Source organism: Phyllobates terribilis, unplaced genomic scaffold, assembly GCF_046119375.1.
Source record: "Phyllobates terribilis strain yellow unplaced genomic scaffold, ASM4611937v1 Scaffold_4__5_contigs__length_816908805, whole genome shotgun sequence".
In the NCBI taxonomy this organism is placed as follows: domain Eukaryota; kingdom Metazoa; phylum Chordata; class Amphibia; order Anura; family Dendrobatidae; genus Phyllobates; species Phyllobates terribilis.
In genome coordinates this window covers 408,943,373-408,965,602 of record NW_027362764.1, presented here as the reverse complement: position 1 = coordinate 408,965,602, position 22,230 = coordinate 408,943,373, and the positions used below count along the sequence as shown (strand labels likewise).

At 40.0% G+C, this 22,230-nt stretch overlaps 1 protein-coding gene across 1 annotated transcript in view; it reads left to right on the top strand.

Moving 5' to 3' along the window:
* Positions 1-22,230, top strand: part of CTNNAL1 (catenin alpha like 1) — a 250,875-nt gene that overhangs the window by 178,037 nt on the left and 50,608 nt on the right. Inside the window, exons 11-12 of the mRNA XM_073678608.1 lie at positions 786-936; positions 10,462-10,499. Coding sequence (XP_073534709.1) covers positions 786-936; positions 10,462-10,499 — 189 coding nt within the window. The remainder of the gene's footprint in view (positions 1-785; positions 937-10,461; positions 10,500-22,230) is intronic.

Here is a 22,230-nt window from a genome sequence, read left to right as displayed (position 1 = left end):
GCGATATGCTTTTCTCCACCCCCAATATGTGAGCCATTACTGGCTTCAGTGATATTGTATATTTTCTTTTTCATGCTGTGGTAGAGTCGCTTGCTCTGCTACACTTGGACGTAGATACAGGGCACTGTCTCTTTAAATGACTTAGTGGTATAATGTAGGAAGCAGCAAGTGCATAACTTAAACTTAGCCTTTCTGGCATAACAGGAAACAAAAAGGAAAAAGGTACAGAACAGTCCTTACTTCGGTCGAGGTTCCCCGCCCTGGGGTGGAGATATGGTGAATGGCCTCCCGCCGCACTGCAGCCATCCACCTATAAAACATGCCCTTTGTAAATGGCTGTTTAACCCTCTCTGCACCTACTATGCAGGAGAAACTTCTATGTTTCACATCACTGAAGCGAACAGCCTCATTGAAACATATCTCCCCCCCCAGTATTCTGCCAGTCACTTTGTCACAATGCCCATGCATTTACCCATGCAGGGTATTCTTTTAAGTTTTGGGTTATTTATTAGTTATTATACAAATTGTAGGCGTCATATTTTTTTCTAGCGATTCTAGCTTGTCTCTTGTGTGTTTGCTATATTATAACGTATGTGTGATCTTTTTTTTTTTTTTTTGGAAGTGGTGATGGGGGGTCTATTCTGTAGAAGCTGTAATGTCATTCTTAAAGTTGGCAGCCTTACACCAGTTTTCTGGCATACATACAAAACATTGATAAATTACCAAAGTATAGAAAATCACAGAATGTTTTTTTTTCGCACCTCACCACATTTTCTAATTTTCAGATTGTGTCCGCAGCAGAAACGCTAGCTCTACATCCAACCAGTAAGATTGCTAAAGAAAACTTGGATGTCTTTTGTGAAGCCTGGGAGTCTCAACTGAGTGATATGTCCATTTTAGTGCGGGAAATTAATGATGTGTTCGAGGGAAGACGAGGTAAAAAAATATATTGTCTGCCTACTAGAACGTGCAATGGGAGTATTCCCATCGCCAAGATCCTATCCCAATGTGTAGTAGGTGTAATAATAATATTAGCAAATACCTCCAATTAGAAATGTAGTATAGTATTTTTTTTTTAACTGTAATTTTTATTGAATTATAAAATAGAATAATAATAATAATACAAATAACACCTTACATTGTAGTCTGATAATAGAATGGAAAACCAACAAACATTCCTATAGCTAGGAAGACCTTCTTTATCCTATTATAGTATTTTTGATTCGCTACGTCTCTTTCCTCATGTGCAGGCATTGCAGGACCTCAGGTATCCATGGTTACGTCCACTGATAAAGTGACAGCTAGCTGCTAGTGGTCGTAACCATGGATACCTAAGGTCCTGCAATGCCTGCACATGAGGTAAGTGGCATAGCGAATCAAAAATACTATACTACATTTCTAATTGGAGGTATTTGATAATATTATTATTATTACACCTACTACATATTGGGATAGGATCTTGGAGATGGGAATACCCCTTTAACTCTCCGGGTGACTGCTTATTTCATTTACCCTTTGCTCTAATAAGTTTTTCCTTGGGACCAATCGTCCAGTAGCTGGAAGTATAAGAAGTAGATGGTATTTTACTTGAATTTTACCACACTAAACTAGTACCGTAATACGGATTTGCCAATTTCTTGCAGAGGCAATATACAAACGCCAATATGTGCAGTTGATCTTAATCATAATTAATTTTACTTTATCTTGTTTAAAAGTTTCTCTGCTTTAGACTTTGCATAATGTTTATAAGGGTTACGTTACAATAAACTGATCGCAATTGTGTCCCCTTGCTGGACCCCCAGCAATCTGCTTTAACCTCTTTGCGCATATGGATGTAACAGAATGTCCTTCCCTGCAGTGACCACATGTTGAGGAGTCTCAGGAGCTGGGCTCCCTCCATGTGGATTAGAAGCTGGCAATATTATGTAGCTGGCATCTGAGTCTAATCTATATCTGTGGCGGCTTGAGCTGAGAAGCGGCCGCGGCTGTTAACCATTTAGATGCTGCTATCAATCTGAACTAACTGCCATAAGAAGAAAAATAGAGGTTTTTGAAATGACACTCAGCTCTGCTTTTACACTGTATCTGCAGAGAGCAGAGCTGTCTGCCATTACTTGTCTCACAGGAGAAAGCCTGCTTGAAGCTTATGTAGGGGACGTGTTAATTTTTTTCCCCATGCCTCATGGTTATGATTGTTCAACATTAGGCCGGGGGAAACATACCCGTCCCCAGAGAAGAATCTCTGCTATTGCCCACTTAGACTTATTAATTAAAGCCTAAAATTTACTAGCTAATATTTGTGCAACAGAAATGTGAAATTAAAAAATAAAACGTTTTATTCAGCTCAAACCAAATACATCATGGAGGGCCCAATCATTTAGATACACCTTATCACCTGCTTGGTTTCCCTCTATCTCCACCCTTCCCTGGCTCTATGAAGCCAGAGCTGACAATCAAAGATGAGGGGGTAGATATTGAGGGAAAACAAGCTGGTGGGAAGGTGTATTTAAATGAGACGCCTCGCCGTGAAGCACCAAGCGGCGAGACTTTGTCCCTTTTTAAGTAAAAAGAGATTAAAAACATAAATAAACATGTGGTGTTGCTGTCTCTGTAAAAGTCCGGTCTATCAAAATATAAAGTTAACTAAATTGTATAGTAAACACCGTAAAGAGAAAAAAAATTGAAATGCTGGAAATGCATTTTTTTTCTCAGTCACCACATCACCCTAAAAAAAATATAGTGAAAAACATCCTATGGACCCCATATCAATCAAAATGTCAGCTTACCATACAAAAAACAAGCCCTCACCTGGATACATCTTAAGTAAAATACATACATTACGGGTATGTATGAATGATGAGTGAAATTGAATTCTACTCGAATTCTACAAAAATCTGCATTCACCAAAATGCAGATTTTTTTTTTAAATAATTTGCAATCACGTGCATTCACCTATATGGAGGCTGTTGGCCGCCATTTTTCTGAACCGTAAAAGGCCATCAGAATGTTAGATAGAAAAACATACTCTTATATTCACTTCTCTGGTCCCTCAACTACTCACTGCTACCTGTCCACTTCTCGTCGCATATTCAGATTAGCATCGGTGGCACTCTGAAATCTTTTGAGGCTTCCGGTTTGCTAGGCCTCAGAGGGTTCAGCTCATGCGTTCACATAGGTCACGGCCCATGATGTCATGGTGTGTGCCGCCCCCCAACTGCCCTAGCAAACCCAGAAGCATCGGCCTAGCAACTGAGGCCCCAGGGATTTCATTGCCACCCATACTGATGCGAAGAGGATTGGACAAGTGGCGATGAGGAGTCGGAGGGGCTCATGGGGTGAGCATAAAGATTTTTATTTTTTACAAATTATGATTATTATGTTCTGGAGAGACCCCAAAGCATAATATGGGATATTAAATTAGAATCGAATTTCATGAAAAAAACTTTGCGACTAATTACGAGTCTTGGAAAATGGCGATACAAGCCAAAATTAATTATTTTTTACAAATTTCTTCTCTTTTTTTTTTTCACGATTTAGAAAAATAAATAAATAACTATGTAAGTTTGGTATCACCTTAATCATACTGAAATGGAGAATTGTGTGTACAAGGCATTTCTACCATACAGTGAATGCCGTAAAAACAAATATTCTGTTGTGTGTGTATAGAACTGTCGACCTGTCTAAAAGGCCATGAAACCTCCAACAATCAGCAGTCGTTTAATGGACACAGTCAGCTCCTCTAAATTGGCCCTTAACAAGTGGAAACATCTAACAGTAAGGGCGATGTTTGAGATGTCCATTATAATCGGTCCTGATGTTGGATCGGAATGCATGGGCTGGCCTCGCTTGAGTGTGACCTGAGTGTGACTGCTTCATAAAAATATATGAAGCCATCATGCTCTAATTAGGAGATGTGCGGCCAGCCCGTGCATTCTGATTCAACATCGGACCGACTATAATGCACATCTCAAACAGCCCGAAGGGTTCAGTTTCCCTGCGCCACCACAGGGAAATTTAACCCCTTAATAACCGGAGCATTTTCCGTTTTTGCGTTTTCGGCTTTTGCTCCCCTTCTTTCCAGAGACAGAACTTTTTTATTTTTTGTTTAATATGGCCATGTGCAGGCTTATTTTTTGCGGGACGAGTTGTACTTTTAAACGCCATCACTGGTTTTACCATATTGTGTACTGGAAAACGGGAAAAAAATTCCAAGTGCGGTGAAATTGCAAAAAAATGCAATTCCACAGTTTTTTTTTTTTGTTTTTTTTACCACGTTCACTGAATGCTAAAACTGACCTGCCATTATTATTCTCCAGGTCATTGCGAGTTCTTAGACACCAAACATGTGTAAGTTCTTTTTTTATTTAAGTGGTGAAAAAAATTCCAAAGTTTGCTTTAAAAAAAAAAAAAAAAAAAAAAAGGCGCCATTTTCCGAGACCCGTGGCGTCTCCATTTTTTGGGATCTGGGGCCGGGTGAGGGCTTATTTTTAGCGCGCCGGGCTGACGTTTTTATTGATATTATTTTGGGGTAGATCTGATGTATTGATCGCCTGTTATTGCATTTAATTGCAATGTTGCGGCGACCAAAAAACATAATTCTGGCATTTGCAATTTTTTTCTCATTACGCTGTTTACCGATCAGATTAATTCTTTTTTTATTTTAATAGATTGTGTGATTTTGAACACGGTGATATCAAATATGTGTATGTGGGGTTTATTTTTAATTATTTTGAATGGGGCAAAAGGGGGGTGATTTAAACTTTTATATTTTTAAAAACATTTTTTTTACACTTTTTGCTTGCTTCTATAGTCTCCATAGGAGACTAGAAGCGGCAGCTGTCCGATAGCCTCTGCTACATTGCGGCGATGAGCAGAACGCCTCTATGTAGTAGAAATGCTCACTTGCTATGAGCACCGATCACTGGGTGGCGCTCATAGCAATCAAGACATGAGAACCACAGAGGTCTGCTGCAGACCCCGGGTTGTCTTGCCAACCCATCGGTGACCCACGATCACGTGACTGAGCGGGGCGGGGCCTAGGACTCGCTTCCCGTAAGTGCCCCTGTCAGAGATTAACAGCGGCATTTAACTGGTTATCAGCCGCGGGTGGATCGCGATTCCACCTGCTGCTGTTGGGGGCACATGTCAGCTGCCCGATTCAGCGTGAGCTCAGCGCCGGAGCCCCCGCTGAACCGGCCTTTCCGACGTGGTGTGTACTATTACTGACCACGTCGGAAAGGGGTTAAACTTAACACGTAATCATTCATGTAAGTTGTTTGTCAATGTAATGAAGAACATTACAAGTCTTATAGAGTGAGGATCCCAACCAGAAGATCCCTCATTAATTCAGAATATTCTAAGATAGTATATTGAAGTATTTTTTTTCTAACCTAGGCAACCCTATTATGGTTTTTGCCTTAATCATAGACAATGGTATTTTATACATCAAGTCCTTGTGCTCAATGGTAAATTTAGCATATGGGCAGTAGTAACACCGCGTTCCAAATTATTAGTCAAATGCTAGATTTCCTCAGATTTTCCTAAATGATCGAGTAAATGAATAAGTATAATATTCAGATCATCAACCGTTAGAGCATAAATCAAATTTTATTGGACAAACCTCCCAATAATAGTATTTTCTCCAAAACTAAAAAAAAGCTCAAAATGCACTGCTACAAATTATTAATCACAACAGACACAGGAACATTTTGTAGGTTGTAAAGGACTGAAAATGGTCATTTCTTGAATTTGCAGCATTGAGGTCACATTTACTGAATTTTTCAATGAAAAACATCTTAACAGGTCAAGTGACATGTTAACATAGGACCCCTTCTTTGCCATCATTTTCACAATTCTTGCATTCATTGAACTTGTGATTGGACAGTTTCTGCTTGAATTTCTTTGCAGGATGTCAGAATAGCCTCCCAGAGCTGCTGTTTTGATGTTAACTGCCTCCCAGTTCTCCCTAGATCTTTTGCTTGAGGATACTCCAAAGGTTCTCAGTAGGGCTGAAGTCAGGGGAGGGTGGTGGCCACACAATTACTTTCTCTCCTTTTATGCCCATAGCAGCCAATGACTCAGAGGTATTCTTTGGTGGTGCATTGTTGTGCATAAAGATTTTGCTACGGATGGCAAGATTCTTCTTTTTGTTCCACGGAAGAAAATAGTCACTCAGAAACTCTATATAGTCTGCTGAGGTAATTTTCACACCTTCGGGGACCTACCAGATCTCTCCCCATGATTCCGGCCCAAAACATGACTTCACAACCACTTTGCTGACGTTGCAGCTTTGTTGTGACTTGGCCATCCACCAACTATCCACTACTCTATCCATGTGGACCATCCAGGGCTGCAGGGCACTCATTAGTAAACAGGACTGTGTTAAAATTAGTCTTCGTGTATGCCTGCGCCCACTGCAACCGATTCTGCTTGTGAGCACTGGTTAGAGGTGGCCAAATAGGTTTATGCACAATGCAAGCCTCTGGAGGATCCCACACCTTGAGGTTCGCGGGACTTCAGAAGCACCAGCAACGTCAAAAAGCTGTTTGTTTGCTTCTTTGTAATGATATTTTAGCAGCTGCTCTTTTAATCCAATGAATTTGTCTGGCAGAAGCCTTCCTCATTATGCCGTTATCTGCATGACCCCACCTGTGCTCTGTACCAGACACAAATTTCTTCACTGTATAATGATCACGCTTACGTTTTTTTGAAATATCTAATGTTTTCATGACTTGTCCAAGGCATTACACTATTTGATGCTTTTCGGTAGAAGAGAGATTCTTTTTCTTTCGCATATTGCTTGCAACATGTGACATAGGTCTTTATTCAACCTACATTACTATGAAATGTGGAAAGTCCTTCTTAAGTAGTTTTTCTTTAATAGTGCTCACCTGGCAAACTAATTATCACAGGTATTTGAGATTGATTTCAGTGACACAATGCCATCCATGAGTTTATTTGAAAAACAAAAAATTACAACTTTATGACACTTAAATCCAATTTGCATAATAATTTGGAGCCTGGTGTATACAGAATCTAATATCTGGTGATCTATGGTATAGTCACTACCCACTACCAATTCACTCTCTTTTGATGACATTTCTTGTGGTCCAGTTTCTGAACGTGGTATTACCCGTGGCTTGGTAATTAATATTCCTTCCAGGAAGCAGTGTGTCTGCCTTGCAGAGCAGTCGCTGAGCAAGGTGCACAAGCTCATTCACTGATCGATCGTGCTGCTTAGCAGTTTCCTTTTCCACTTTGAGGTCAATTGCAAAAATTACTTTGCACTTTAAAGGGAATCTGTCAGCAGGTTTTTTCTATGTAATCGGAGGAAAGCATGAGGTAAGGGTTAAAACACTGAATTTAATGATGTGTCATTTATTAGGCTGTGTGCTGTTGTTTACTTACAATGAAGGTTTTATCACTACGAGATAATCACTGCTGGACTACAGCTTGCATGAGCCCTGGTCCGAATATGCCCCCTCCTCTTATAAGCAGCTCACTGTCCATAGACAGTATACATATAAAGTTGTGGTGTTGATTGGGTTAGCTTTCTCAGCTCTGCTAAATGCTACACCTAAAATCTCAGATTGTCACAACTGCTGCACCCAGTATACTAAGTGATACATAGTTGGAATCAGCTTCTCTTTTCCTACATTATGCTGCTCCCAGATGAGGTAGCAAAAACCTGCTGACAGATTCCCTTTAAGAGGTGATCGACTGTTAAAAGTATTTAAAATGAAGAGCCCCCTGGAATTGTCTGGCTGCAGACACGTTTGCACACAGGATTTTCTGAACTTTCTTATTATACTGTAGAGAGAGCACATTTATGTTCAGCAAATGTCATAACATACACTTTACTATTTAACACAGTATTAAATATTTATTCAGCAGGAATTTTGTGTGCGACATAATGTCAGTGTACTCCTCTCTGGCAATAAAATACAATGCTTCTTTCCTTTTCTGTGTTGTATCAGTTTAGATTATTTTTCTTTTTTTTACTTGTTACATAACTAGTTATTGGCCGGAACAGTGATGCATTTTACTCCATTCAATATTCATCTTAATCAAAAACGGGAAGCAGCATGGGCTTCCATTATTGCTTTGATAACTGCCTCCGAAAGTACCATTCATGCAGATACTGCCATAAAGATCACTGTTCCAGGACGGCAGGACTTTTTATGTAAAGAAATGTTATAAACTGCATAAGATAGCATGGCAGACTCCTTACTTTTTAAACCCCGGACAGCGGCCCTCTTGAAACCTTTTTACCAGGCTTTGCTTTGTGTTATTTCCCTGACTTTACTGACCAGACATGCACAAGAGGCTAAGATGTGGAGATGTGTGTTTTTTTTTCCCCTGTTCAGCCTTCTTAATTTCATTGTATTCAACATGCCCCCACCCACTATACAGAAAATGTGTGGCTTCCTCTCCCGCGCAAGGGTGGTTGGTGTCATGTGACCACTGCAACCAATCAGCGGCGACTGGTTGGCTTGATCGGTCATATTCTGTCTGAGCTGGAAGAATGAGCTAGGAGGCCATTGGTGGCCGTTCAGTCAAATGATTATTCATGTAGTCCTATGACTTCTTTAGTCTAGCAGAAAGGGAACCACCCATACAGTGGTTGCCTGTTCTGCCGTTGAGAGTGGGGTCTCAAGCAAGGAACCCTGCTTCCTGATGACTAAAAGCCATAGTAGCTGAAATGAGAAAAAGGAGCAACCTCTTTAGATTAAAAGAAAAAAGATTATGGGATCTTTGATAAAATATGGGGATGAAAACACATAGATGTGGTTAAAGATGAGCAAATATATTGTCACTAATATGTGGCTGTCGGGAGCCCTGCAAATTGCCTCCTCCTACCTGCCAGCATCCCTGTATAGTCTTTTGATTAGCCGGCCTGTATGACCCCATTGTTGCGGCATGGCGCACCCGTGACTTCACTCCAGGCTGGCTAATCAGCTTGATTTGCTTTATAACTGTGGTGCTATAAATATTTTTGGATTTGTGATTTAATCTCACTTGTCACTTGGTATTTGGTCTTGCTTGTTACTAGAGGAGCCATCAGAATTTATCTAGCTGTGTACAGCTGAAGAAACCATTTTATCCCCATTATCTTTCATTTCCCGTTTAATATTTAATGAATTTTGTTATTTTATTGCAAGAAAATATGACCAGTCTAATTTAAATAAATATACATGACTGCCAGCACAATCACTTCACATGAAGTATTACAAACCCGTGATTATTTTTCACATAGAATTATGTTCTCTAACTTGACTGCAATTATTTTGAAGAGAGTAAATTATTCCTACATTTTCACATCTCGGTGCATAGGGAAACTGAGTGAGGAAAATATAAATTAGGACTGGAACTAATTCAGCACTTGGTAAGCATCAGGAAATACCTCTGCTTGCCCGAGTCTCCTATGACTCTTAATTACCCGCTATATCTTGTATGTGTATTCCGGCAGATCTGGAACAGATTAATTAGATATTGTTAGGTACCACACTTAGCAGTCTGCAAACCTTTAATGCTGGTTCAGGCATCAGGGAACACTTGGGGAAATATATTCTACATTACACTATTGACCCATTTTACACACAAGTCTACAGAGTTTGCAACTACACCTGGATCAGGCAGCATTTATCAGCTGTCAGGTTCACTTTAAGAATTAGGTTTTGTTCACATATCACTTTTTTTAATGACCATTCTGGGTAGCATAAAAAGAATTTAAAGAATTTGATCAGCTACAAAACTCTATTGAACGGGTATTATTTTCCCTAATCTATCATCAGTTTGCATCTTTTCCTTCTGCTGTCCGTCTTTTGGATAACCTCAGGAAAAAAACAGGTGAAGCGGACATGTCAGGTTTTCTTCAAGTTTATGGGAGACGAGTCATAATGTATTATGTCAGCCATTTAACGGATGAGTTTTTAAGCACTGCTCGTGTCCAGGACCGTAGAGGTGTTCAGAGATACCTGCAATAGAATCAGTTCTGAACAAAAATGGGCAGCACGGTGGCTCAGTGGTTAGCACTAGTGATGAGCGCCAGTGCTCTTTGCTTGGGTATGCACTGAATATTGTGGGTGCTCAAGTGACATGTTCGAATCCCTGTGGCTGTATGTTTCACGGCTATTAGACAGCTGCAAAACATGCAGTGATTGCCTGTTTTGAGGCTAACAGCCATGAAACATGCAGCCACGCGGACTCTAACATGTCACTTGAGCGCCCACAATACTCTGCATACCCGAGCACTTGCGCGCATCACTAGTTATCGCCAAACATGTGAACATTGCCTTACACAGCATGGACGAATATGCTCCATTGTCTTGGATAGTTAGCATGCCAGTATATGTTAATCTTTTGTAAAAAAGTGTGGGTGTGAATAGGGAAGGCATACGTATGTTAGAGTAGCAAAACTGAGAGAGTGATTTATATTCATAGGTCTTTTTATTTTGGCAGGAGACAAGCGTGCATATCTTTCTCTACCAAGACCAGGGGTAAGTTATTTGATATTGTCGATTTAATGCTTTATATTTTATTAGTGTCTCCATCTATATTAATATAAGTTGTTACTTGTTAATACTCATTCATGCCATACAGTTAATGATGAACACAAATACAGGTAATACATACATAAATGACTTCTGTATATTTTGGATCATTAATAATTCCGAGCATGATAATGTATACTGTCCGTACAGCTTGTACCCCATGTGTAAAGTCCAATTAAAGCAGGAATACAGCAATTTTTTTTGCTATATTATTGCCTGTAGAGTATAGCTATTATTAAAGAAATGGCTGATGTCTATGTTAATATATGTTGATTCCGCCTATCCTCAAAAAATCAAGTTAGCTTGTATCAACCAGATAGGGGAGAAGTTGCTGGGGGTACAAGCGCTGGTGCCCTCCGGTGAACCAGAGACCTGGGCTCTGGAAGCTCAAGAGTGGAGCTCTGCAGCTCCATCCCTAATGAACTGGAGGTGCGCGCCCTGCACTCCATGGATTTTGTGGGACTGATGAAAATAGTTGAGCAATGTACTCAGCTGAGCCGCCGCGTCTCTTGTATAGATCTGTTCATGGGATTTCAGAGCTCTAATCTTGGGATTGATGTGGTTCCCATAGGTAGGACCCCAGTAAACACCTAGTTATCCCATATCCATTACTTAATTTTTGAGGAGAATCACTGATTTAACATGGTATCCTTAATGCAGCTTACATTTCCAATGAAACCTCAGGCTTTGCTCTGCTCGGGGCACTATTTGAGGGTAGTGGCGATGGATCAGTGACATAGAACTGCTATCCCATATCTCACACTACAGAAACTCTGTATCCTATGTGATGCAGCTTCCGGCCCCCTGCTTGTTTTTTTTCCATGTCGCCTCCTACAAACTGAAGACAGTGTGAAGCTGCATAATGTAGAATAAACTGGAGATCCTGCACACAGCACTCAGACTGCATAGACAATGTGGGTCTGAGGAATATGATAACTCTTTAGGGATATCACTGCTCCACTTACATAGGGCAGGAATTGGGTCTACAGCTGTATAGGGGACATGTTGAAGAACAAGTGCTGGGTGGGGAGAAGTCTAAGAGCCGCTAAGAGGGATGTCATAGGCGATATAATTTACAGGTAGTCAGAGACTGACTTATCTATACAGGAGAGCATGACAAAACTGCCATTAATGAAATTGTTTAATCTGGATGTTACTGAGCTCTAATAAAGCAAGCTATAAATTTAGAATATTGTTACTTTCACCTCTTGCTGACATGTGCCATACATGTACGGCACATATTGGATAGAACGGGGTCAGAGGTTGAGCATACACCATACCTGGCTGATGCGGACTGCGCTATTTAGTTTGCATTTGCTGTCCATTCTGTGTTCCCTTCTCATCTCGCCACTGCGACTTGAGTTCTCCTTTGAATCCCAGCCTTAAGACACTGTAATTTCAGCTTTATACTGCAGTTTCACATCCCTTAAAGGAACTAAAAAGGGAAAAAAATGAAATCATGATCCTTTCCCTTAATAAAAATAAAGATCTTAAAGATTAGAAGAAAAAAAAATTGGTATTACTGCATTTGAAAAAAATCCAGTGTATCAAAATATAAAGTTGGTAAACACAAATAATTCCCTGTATAATTTTATCACTGTAATCATACTAAAGAATAATTTTTCCCATACAAGAAATTAAGTAATTACAAAACCTAAGAAAAAATGTCAGAATTGCAAATTTGTTTCACGATTTCACTGCACTTTGGAATTTTTTTCCCCCTGTTTTTCAGAAAAGTTCATGATAAAACAAATGGTGTCATTCGAAACTAAAGTTCTTCTTGCAAAAACTAAGCCCTCATATGGCTATGTAGACATAAAATAAAAAAAAATGTTGTGGCTCTTGTAAAGAGTGGAAAAAACAAAAATTGGTTGCAACGGGAAAAGGAATGTGTTTACCTTTGACATAATCCAATACTGAACTTATTTCCTCTTTATGTGCTTTCCTCTGTAGCCTGCTTTCTGTGCCTTCCATAAGACTTTAGATACTTTACCCTCTTAAAAACAGAAACAGGTAGACTGGCGGGTACATTTTTTTTATCCATTGACATCCATTAGCAATGGATCAGTGTAGGAATATGGATGGAGCTCTGCCAAAGTTTAATTTGTTTTACACAGATCCCGATAGACCTTAATGGCCAAGTTTGATCCGCAAAATGGATGAGAATAGGACCTGCTGGTTTTAACACACAGATCCGTTTTTTAAAACCATGTGAATGGGTCAATGTGCTGTCCAACATAAGAATAAACAGCAGATGGCCGTGTCAAACGGATGTGTGAATGTAGCACATCTGTGTGACACGTCCAAGTGTTGTCCTTTTTATTGGACAGTACTCGAACCCATAGAGTAGAATTGATGTACTCACATTAAGCCATTCTCGTAAATGGAGGTAACTATACATCCAAATTGTGGGTTATTTCTCGTGATTGAGTGCACAGTTACAGTGATATGTAAAAGTTTGGGAACCCCTGGTGAAAATTACTGTTGTGAGCAGTTAAGCAAGTTGAAGATGAAATGATCTCGAAAAGGCCTAAAGTTAAAGATAACATTTCCTTTGTATTTTAGGCAAAAATATATATATATATTGTAGTTTTTTACATTTTAAAAAGTACAAAAAAGAAAATAGGCCAATGCAAAAGTTTTGGCACCCTTGGAGATTTGTGTGCTCAGATAACTTTGACCAAGGCTTCAGACCTTAATTAGCCCGTTAAGGTTATGGCTTGTTCACTATCATTGTTGGGAAAGTCCAGGTGATCCAAATTTCCCAGCTTTAAAAGAATCCAACCTCCTCTAACCTTGTGCCAAAAACAGCTGCCATGGGTTCTTTGAAGTAAAACATTGTTTAAAAACAGGCAGGGAAATGTTTTACCTCACAAAAAGAATCAGCTGTGATCCCCAGCTGTAATGTCTGTATACTCTTTTGCTTCCTCCCCTGCCAAGGAACTGTGATATGATCAGACTGTGTTCCGTACATGGTCAGACGCAGCCATTACACAGGGGCACATTTATAAGATTATCTCCGCACAGGAACATTTTATTTAAACACATCCAATTGTGGAACTTATTATTATTCCAAGAACTATTGATTAAAATCAACTTTCGTTCGTGGGAAAACCCCTTTAACAGGAGCAGTGGAGATCAAGATAAGGTCTGGAAGACCAATCAAAATTTCAGCGAGAGCTGCTCATAGGATTGCTAGAGAGGCAAATCAGAAAAATGGCACAGAATTTCAAGAAAAGAACATCTTGTCAACCATTAAGCATGGGAGAGGATCAATCATGAGTTGTGTTGCAGCTAATGGCATGGGGAGCATTTCACAGGTAGAGGAAATAATGGATTCAATGAAATTTCAACAAATTCTTCATGCAGACATAAAACCATCTGTAAAAAAAGCTGAAGTTGAAAAGAGGATGGCTTCTACAAATGGATAATGAGCTTAAACACGTCAAAATCCACAATAGACTACCTCAAAAGGCACAAGCTGAAGGTTTTACAATGGCCCTGACAGTCCTCTGAGCTAAACATCATTGAAAATCTGTGGTTAGACCTCAAAATAGTGCATGCAAAACGACCCAGGAATCTCACAGAACCGGGAGAATTCTCAAAGGATGAATTGATGAAAATCCCTAAAACAGGAATTGAAAGACTCTTATTTGGCTACAAAAAGCGTTTACAAGCTGTGATACTTGCAAAAGGTGGTGCTACTAGGTATTAACCATGCAGGGTGCCCAAACTTTTGCATCGGCCCATTTTCTTTTTGTAATTTTAAAAATGAAAAAAATTACAATATAATACATTTTTTTGCATAAAATGCAAAGTAAATGTGACATCTTTAACTTTAGGCCTTTTAGAGATAATTTCATCTTCAACATGCTTAACTGTTCATAATAACAGTAAATTTGACCAGTGGTGCCCAAACTTTTACATGCCACTGTATGTCTAATGGATGGCACGGGCACCAGACTTGTGCCCTTGCCATACGCAACAGGAGCTGTAATACATAGCGAGGCTCCTGCTTCTTGTGCTGAGACCTCAAATGACTATGTTGCTGAAAAAATAAAAAACAATATGGCTCCTGGAACGCAACAATAGAAAAGTGGGAAAAAAAGGTCTGTCATAAAGGCCAAAACTGTCTGTGACACGTCTCGGATAAAATCAAGGATTCTTCAGGGGAATCCGTGTGACTCGGAGCATGTCCTATTCTGATCCGATTTTGCACATCAGAATTCGCTTTTAGAGTTTATGGGGATCAATGAGACACGGGTGGAAATTGGTAGGTTTTCGAATTTGCTTCAATTTTGCATCTGTATCACACAGATAAATATGACTTTGCAAGGATTTGTATTAGCTTAGAAGCATATAACCTCTTCAGTGAAGAAAAAAATGGTAGAGAATAAAACTGCAGCAGCTAGGATGACACCTGTAAGAAAAATCGTTATGTTTCTCTTGGATATTCACACATGGGTGTTTGAACCTAACTCTAAGACCAGGTACACACAAGCATATAAAAAATTAAGCTTTTCATCCAGAAAACGTGGACCATTTTTTTCTAGCTTGTGATTCCAGTGTAATCTGATTTTACAGCAGATATTAAAGGGCATCTGTCACCACTTTGGAGTTATCAGACCTCTACTATGAGCATACAAGGTATAGAAAAGTAAATCTATACATACCTATATGGCCCATAGTAGAGGTCTGATTGCAGAGAAAAGCGCTTTAATCAGTTCTATTTTGTACAGGCTTGGCGTCTGTGGGACGCCAAGCAGTCCCCGCCTATGTGCTTATTATTCCCCTAAATCCCACCTATATGCTCAATTATCATATTCCCCACTTCTCCTGCACTTCACAGGGCCCTGTGACATGCACTTGTCTCCCTGACTGCCCAGGCATGCGCAAAGCGTCGCTCACATAGAGTGCACTTTGCTTCATTCTGGCCCGTCTCTCCCCGGCGCCTGCGCAATAGAAACCTGCGGTGCAGTGCACGGAGAGACGGGCTGCAAAGTGCGCTCTATGTGAGCGGTGCTTTGCGCATGCCCGGGCAGTCAGGGAGCACAGTGCACATCACAGGGCCCTGTGACGTGCAGTGGAGTGGGGGAATATGATAATAAGCATACAGGCGGGGATTTCGAGGAATAATAAGCACATAGGAGGGGATTTCTTCCCGTCCTGTACAAGCCTGTACAAAATAGAATTGATTTATAGCGCTTTTCTCTGCAATCAGACCTCTACTATGGGCCATACAGGTGTGTATAGATTTACTTTTGTATACCCTGTATGCCCATAATAGAGGTCTGATAACTCCAAAGTGGTGACAGATTCCCTTTAATAATTTATCAGATTTACAGTTTCCTATGTTACAGAATTGCAATGTATCCGTAAAAATTGGATGCTATACTGTGGCTCCATATGACTGATTTTTTTTTTCCCATCCATAGACTTGAATGAGCGATTTACAGAATAAACTAGTGCATGCTGCGATTTTTTTCACACGCAGATTCGAACAGTGAAATAAATCGCTGATCTGCACTGCCCCATTGAATAACATATATGTCTGAGTGCTGTCCATTTTTTTTCATGGACAGCAAACAGGACCCAAAATATTGTCGTGTGAACGAGACCTAACCGTGAGAGAAAGGTGGGGGAGCAGAGAGCCATCAGAAGCAGGAGCTCTGACGGGTTTGTTACATTTTTGCCTTGCAGATATTAGCTAGCTATTAGTGTTGAGCGAGTATGTTCTGTTAACCCTTTCGCCAAGTACGCTCGGGCCGAGCTCCGAGTATTTACAGCTGCTCGTTGATATGGTTGAATCGCTCCCGTGTGCATGATTTGCAACTGTTTGACAGTTTTATTACATGTGAGGAATGTCTATTTCTTACACATTCCTCCCATGTAATAAAGCTGTCAAACAGTTGCAAATCATGCACACGGGAGCGATTCAACCATATCAACGAGCAGCTGTAAATACTCGGAGCTCTGCCCGAGCATACTCAGCGAAAGGGTTAACAGAACATACTTTCTCAACACTACTAGCTATAGAACTAACAGACTTTGCAGCAACTACAGGGTAGAGATTTGTTTTAATGAATTCTATTTAGAAAGTTGCTTAACTTTGCATTTAACAAATAAACAATACAATAAACAAATGTCAGTGAAGGTGTACATAGCCTTTAAAGCTATATGAGTTTCCTTAAATATTTAAAAAGGAAGTGTGATGACATTTTACATGTGTTATTTGTATCTACCTTTTGCATTATAATCCAGCGCTGATTAATTTGATATTATATATTTCTAAGATATGACCGCTGCTTTATCTTTACGCAAATCTCCAGTTGTCTACATAGATGGAGGTAAAGGGAACCTGTCACTTGATTCATGCTGCCCAAACCTCACACAATAGCAGTAAGGTATGTTAAGCTTTGAAACACTCATGATTTTCAGAGGAAATATACTTTACTTTAATGTACTTTAAAGATCCATCCGGCTACTCTAGCCGGAGATGAGACTAGTCCTCCCCCACCCCAGCTGACTCCTCTCTTGCTATGGGAGAGACCCTTCAATCACCTGCACCAGTGCTGGGAGAAGCCGGGCTACTCTAGTCTTTGATTACGGTCCCTGTTTTTTTTCTGAAACATTCTAGTGTTTCAGGGAAAAACATACCAGGCAGCAATTGTGCAGCCTGGCTCTTCTGATTAATGCTGCATGAATCAGTTGACAGGTTTCCTTTAATTTATAAAACATGGTCTACCTGCAGCCCACCACTAGGGGGAGATTATTAAAGATCAATTTATACTGCTCCATTCACCATGCTTCAGTTAATGCTTATGCGCCATCTAGTGGACAGTTGTATTATTTAAAAGGTTTATTTCCAACAAGCCTTTTTTGGAAGGATTCCCTACCATTGTCAGTGCCCCTGACATGCAGCCTGAAAGAAAGTAGGCAGTACAAGTTTAGTCGTGAAACTAATACTTATTCATAAATGCATAGATGTGCCTTATCATTAGGAGAAAGATGATGTTTCTAGGTGCTCTGTTCTGGCCTTTAGATGGAGTCACCATTTCAATAATGTGTCCTATGTGTATTTGGATACAGGACGGGAGCAGTGAACTAATTTTAGTAAGTAAAAGAAAGCTACGGCTGCATTATCAATTCAGTTTTTATGAAAGGATTAAAAAAAGGATCCCTAAAAAAGCCAGACCACTCCGAGGTGTGAAAGTAAGTAGCAGATAGAAATCCTACCGCTACCTCTATAACATGAAGCTGGTCTGCATCTGCACAGAGTGTGCTCTTTCCTTTTCCATATATAGAATGTAAAATACCCGAATATATAAGCAGCCTAGGGATGTATAAAGCCGTAGCGTGCCACTCCGTTAGCGTTAGAACAGTGCAGCCATTAGTAGTGTGCCGGATGGGAGCTTGTTTTTTGCTTCCTGGCACTGACAGCGCTTTTTCCCCATGTTTAAACCCACTGACTTTCCTAAAATGTATTTGTTTCCGATCCTCTTCCTCCTTTGAGTAACGCTATAATATATTATATTTGTATTGTACATCCTTCGAGTAACGTTATCTGTAATGAGCAATGCTACTTTCTGAATATTGCTTTCAAGCACTAGCAAGCAGTTAATCACGTGAATGTTAGGAGAACATGTTGACTTTAGGCAGATGAATATTCCTGGTTCTGCTTCTGGAAGCAGATTTGCTTGTCTTCTGCCGGTGAGAAATGTGTGTATTGCACCAACCGGCGCTGTTGATTACTAGTGTTAGCCGGGCCATCTGGAAACACGTGCATTTGTCAGCTCTGATTACCGCATATTAATCCTTGCCAGCAGGAAGGCTGATAACTAGATGCAGCGGAAATGAAAGCTATGAAACCCTGGGTCCATTAGTTACAAGTATGATCTACTGAAGGGTTTAGTAATAATGTGTGGAGTGGATGTAGCAGAGGCTATGGACGTAGCCTGTAGCTTACTATAGGATCAGTTCCTTGCAGTGTACAATTGTAATCATTCTGGGTTTTTTCGTTTTTTTCCTTCATGTAGTTCTTTCCAATTAATACCATATTACCTCTGTAGTGTCACCAGTTGGAAAGCTGACACTAAAGTGTTTTCTAGGAGGGCAAATGTCCCGTAGGTAATTAATAACTGATCACCCATGTACTGTAGGATGCAGCAGTGCTATACCCACATATATGGGCACAGTTATCCCCTGCTGCTTCTTCCTGATTAGTACATCTCGCACACATTCATGATTACCTGGAGACGTGACGTTGCTGATAGACTCCATGCCTTTGGAGGTTTATCAGTAAGGGTAGATGCTTCTGCAGCAGATGAGCTTTTTCAGGCATAGATACGTATCGTACAGAATGAATCAGATTTGTAATTGGATGGAACATGTCTTCCTCACTTTGTACTGTTTTGCTTCCTGTGTCCGTACAGGTCAAATTGTTTTGATGTATGAGACGGATTTATGCCGTGTAATAAAGGGAGATGGTCTGAGCACTGCACAAACTTCTGTGACAGGCAAATCATCCTGATTCACCGTACACCGCAGCAGCAGCGCCAGTCAGGCCCATCACTATCATTAATTCATTGTGCTCCCAGGAATTACTGCCCTATTTATCAATCACTCAACATTAGTTATGTGGAGAAAATCACTCAGATATTTCCAGAACATAAAATCCATGGCTTGTACTGCATGCTGCAAGGGATATGCGCTGCCTTCAGTACAGTTCTGCTTTCCGAGACACACATTGCATTACAAGCCATATTCAAGAGGCCATTAACTTTTATGGAACAGTCTGATGCGGTGGCCACAGTCCAATATCCGTTTTATACTGTGTCCCTAAAATACAGAATTCCTTATCTTATTATTTATTTATTTTTCATTTTAAGATTTGATTGTGCACACAATTTTACAGACAAGGCCAGATAGCGCAGCTGTGACGCGGCCATGGCACTATCAATGCTGTCAAAAAAGTGTGCAATTTACTGCATGCAGATTTTACATTAACAAATTTACATGACACAAATTTAGTAAGGTTTAATTAATGTTGAAACCTCTGTGGTAATGTCTATTCTAAAGAAGATGCTAGTAGAAAATGCTCTTAGCATGTTTGTTTAGACCAAAGCCTTTTTGACTGCATTAACTGATTAATGACCACATCACAGTTGTGCTGTCTGACCTTATACTATGGCCATATTCGCACATGCAAAATCGCTGCTTTTTTGTGTAGCATTTTTACTGCAGGTGTCCATACCAAAACATGCAAGAGCAGTTTGTACTTATTTTATTTTTGTTGATTTATTTGTGCATATTATCCTCCTTTTTTAATGTAGAATTGTTGAGTTTCCACACTTAAAAACATAATTGTGTTTTTACATGTATTTTTTTTAATGTTCCATATAAAAGCCCAGTGGGCAAAAACACACAGTTCCACAACATCTTTAAATGCACAATGGTCATGAGTAGTGATGACCACAAGTGCTCGTTACTAGAGTTTGCCTATGGTGTTCGAATATGCACAGATTATCGTAGGTACTCGAGTGACATGTTCGAGTTTCAGCGGCCACCTGTTTCGCGGCTGTTGGACAGCCACAAAACATGCGGAGATTGCCAGTGTTTGTCAGGAAATCCCTGCATGTTTTGTGGGTGTCTAACCGCCGCGAAACATGCGGCCACTGAAACTCAAACATGTCACTCGAGCACCCGCGATACTCAGTGCATGCACGAGCACCATAGGCAAACTCTAGTAACGAGCACTTGTGCTCATCACTAGTGTATACATAATCTCCTTAAGGCCACATTCACATGTTTAGTATTTGGTTAGAATTTACATCAGTATTTGTAAGCCAAAACCAAGAGTTAGAACAATCAGAGGAAAAGTATAATAGAAACACGTCACCAATTCTGTATTTATCACCCACTCCTGGATTTGGCTTACAAATACTGATGTAACATACTGACCAAATACTCAACGTGTGAACATGGCTTTACACACATTCTGTCAAAAAAAGTAGCCTTAAAGCCAAGGCTGTGGAGTGGGAGTCATGGAGTCGGTGTCCATTTTGGTGGAGTCGGAATCGGAGTCTTTATAAAATGGACAGACTCCTAAAATATATAATAAATTGGGTACAGTAGTTCAATGCAGTTTGTGGGGAATATGTTTTAATAAGAATTTAGTAAAGTTATGAAATGTCCTATAAATGTCTGCCCTATTCCTGATCTAAAGGTCTAGACTTTTAGCTGAGATGAATCTGTGCTGCAGTAAATTTATCACTTACACATGAGCCATGTACGAGGGAGTCGGAGTCGTGGAGTCGTGGAAATTGAGGAGTCGGAGGTTTGGCTTACCGACTCCACAGCCCTGCTTAGAGCGATGGGACACAAACTCATCCTAAATAGTTATCTTGTACTTTCTAACTGTAAACTCCTTTTGATCCATTGCTTTTGGAGATTTTCTTTTATTCAGACAGATAATCTAGCCTTTTTCCCAAATGATTTTCCACTAGACTGAATTTTTGATTGACATACTGAGTTATAGTATTTAAAGGGGTTGTCCAGACTTGAGCTACAAGTCTGCAGTCAGTCTATATGATTGTAAACTTGTGAATTCTCATTTTGAGTTCAGTTACACGCTGTACAGATTCTCCAGGTCCTGGAGCAGGCGATCATGTGACCGCAAGTATGTGATTTGCATACTCCCAGCCAAATTCCGACTAGACTGTTACTGCCCGCTCCCAGCTCCGGAGAATCCTCACAGCATGCAGTGCAAGCACACTGGAATGACTGCAGACTTGTAGCTGAAGACTGGACAGCCCCTTTAAAGTTGCATAAATATTAGACCTCAAGAGTTCCTGTCACTGCAGACCCAGCTAGGTGCCCAGCAATATTTAGGTTCATGCTTATAAAGCCGAATACATTTGTATCCATAGCTAATAGGCTTTTTATTGAAAGCTGAGAATTCTTGTATAGTTCAACAAAATATTTTTTTCCTTCATGTATTATCATTCTCCTTGGATACTAGGTGTTCATAAAAATGTAGATTTTTATGATAATGCTAAGGCGAGATTGCGGAAGTGAGTATGAAAATGGATGAGAATATTTTTGGCTCTCCTTGGATATCCAGAATCCTCAGAGATAAGGGTAACTTGATTTTAGGAGAAACACTCAGTGGACTGGAAACTGCAGATGAAGTTTGAGACGCTTTGCAAATACGGGAATATTTATCTGCTTTAGGCTACTTAAAAATAAGGAAATGTATCATTCTGTACAACATTAATGTAGAAAGTCGGGCTAGACCAGGAGCAATGTACCACCCATGCCGCATACTTCTCTACCAGCCCCATCTATGGCATCTATGACTCCATACCCATTGCTTCCAGGCTCTATAAATTTTGGTAATTGGATTGATATGGATTAATCAGGTCAGAACTATTATAGAATTAAATTGTGTACAATTCCCTAATGTATTGTTAGTCCTGCTACAAATTCCTTGCAGCCTATTAATAATACATTGGATCTATCAGAAACCATCACAAAAGTCTGTGTATATTTATGGCCTTAGAATCCCTGGCACCTAAAGAATTATAAGGTACACCGGGGCACCTTGCATCCACAATTATGTTATATGGTATCTGTTGCATGGCCAGGATAACTAGGCTGACTGTTCTTTAAACTAATG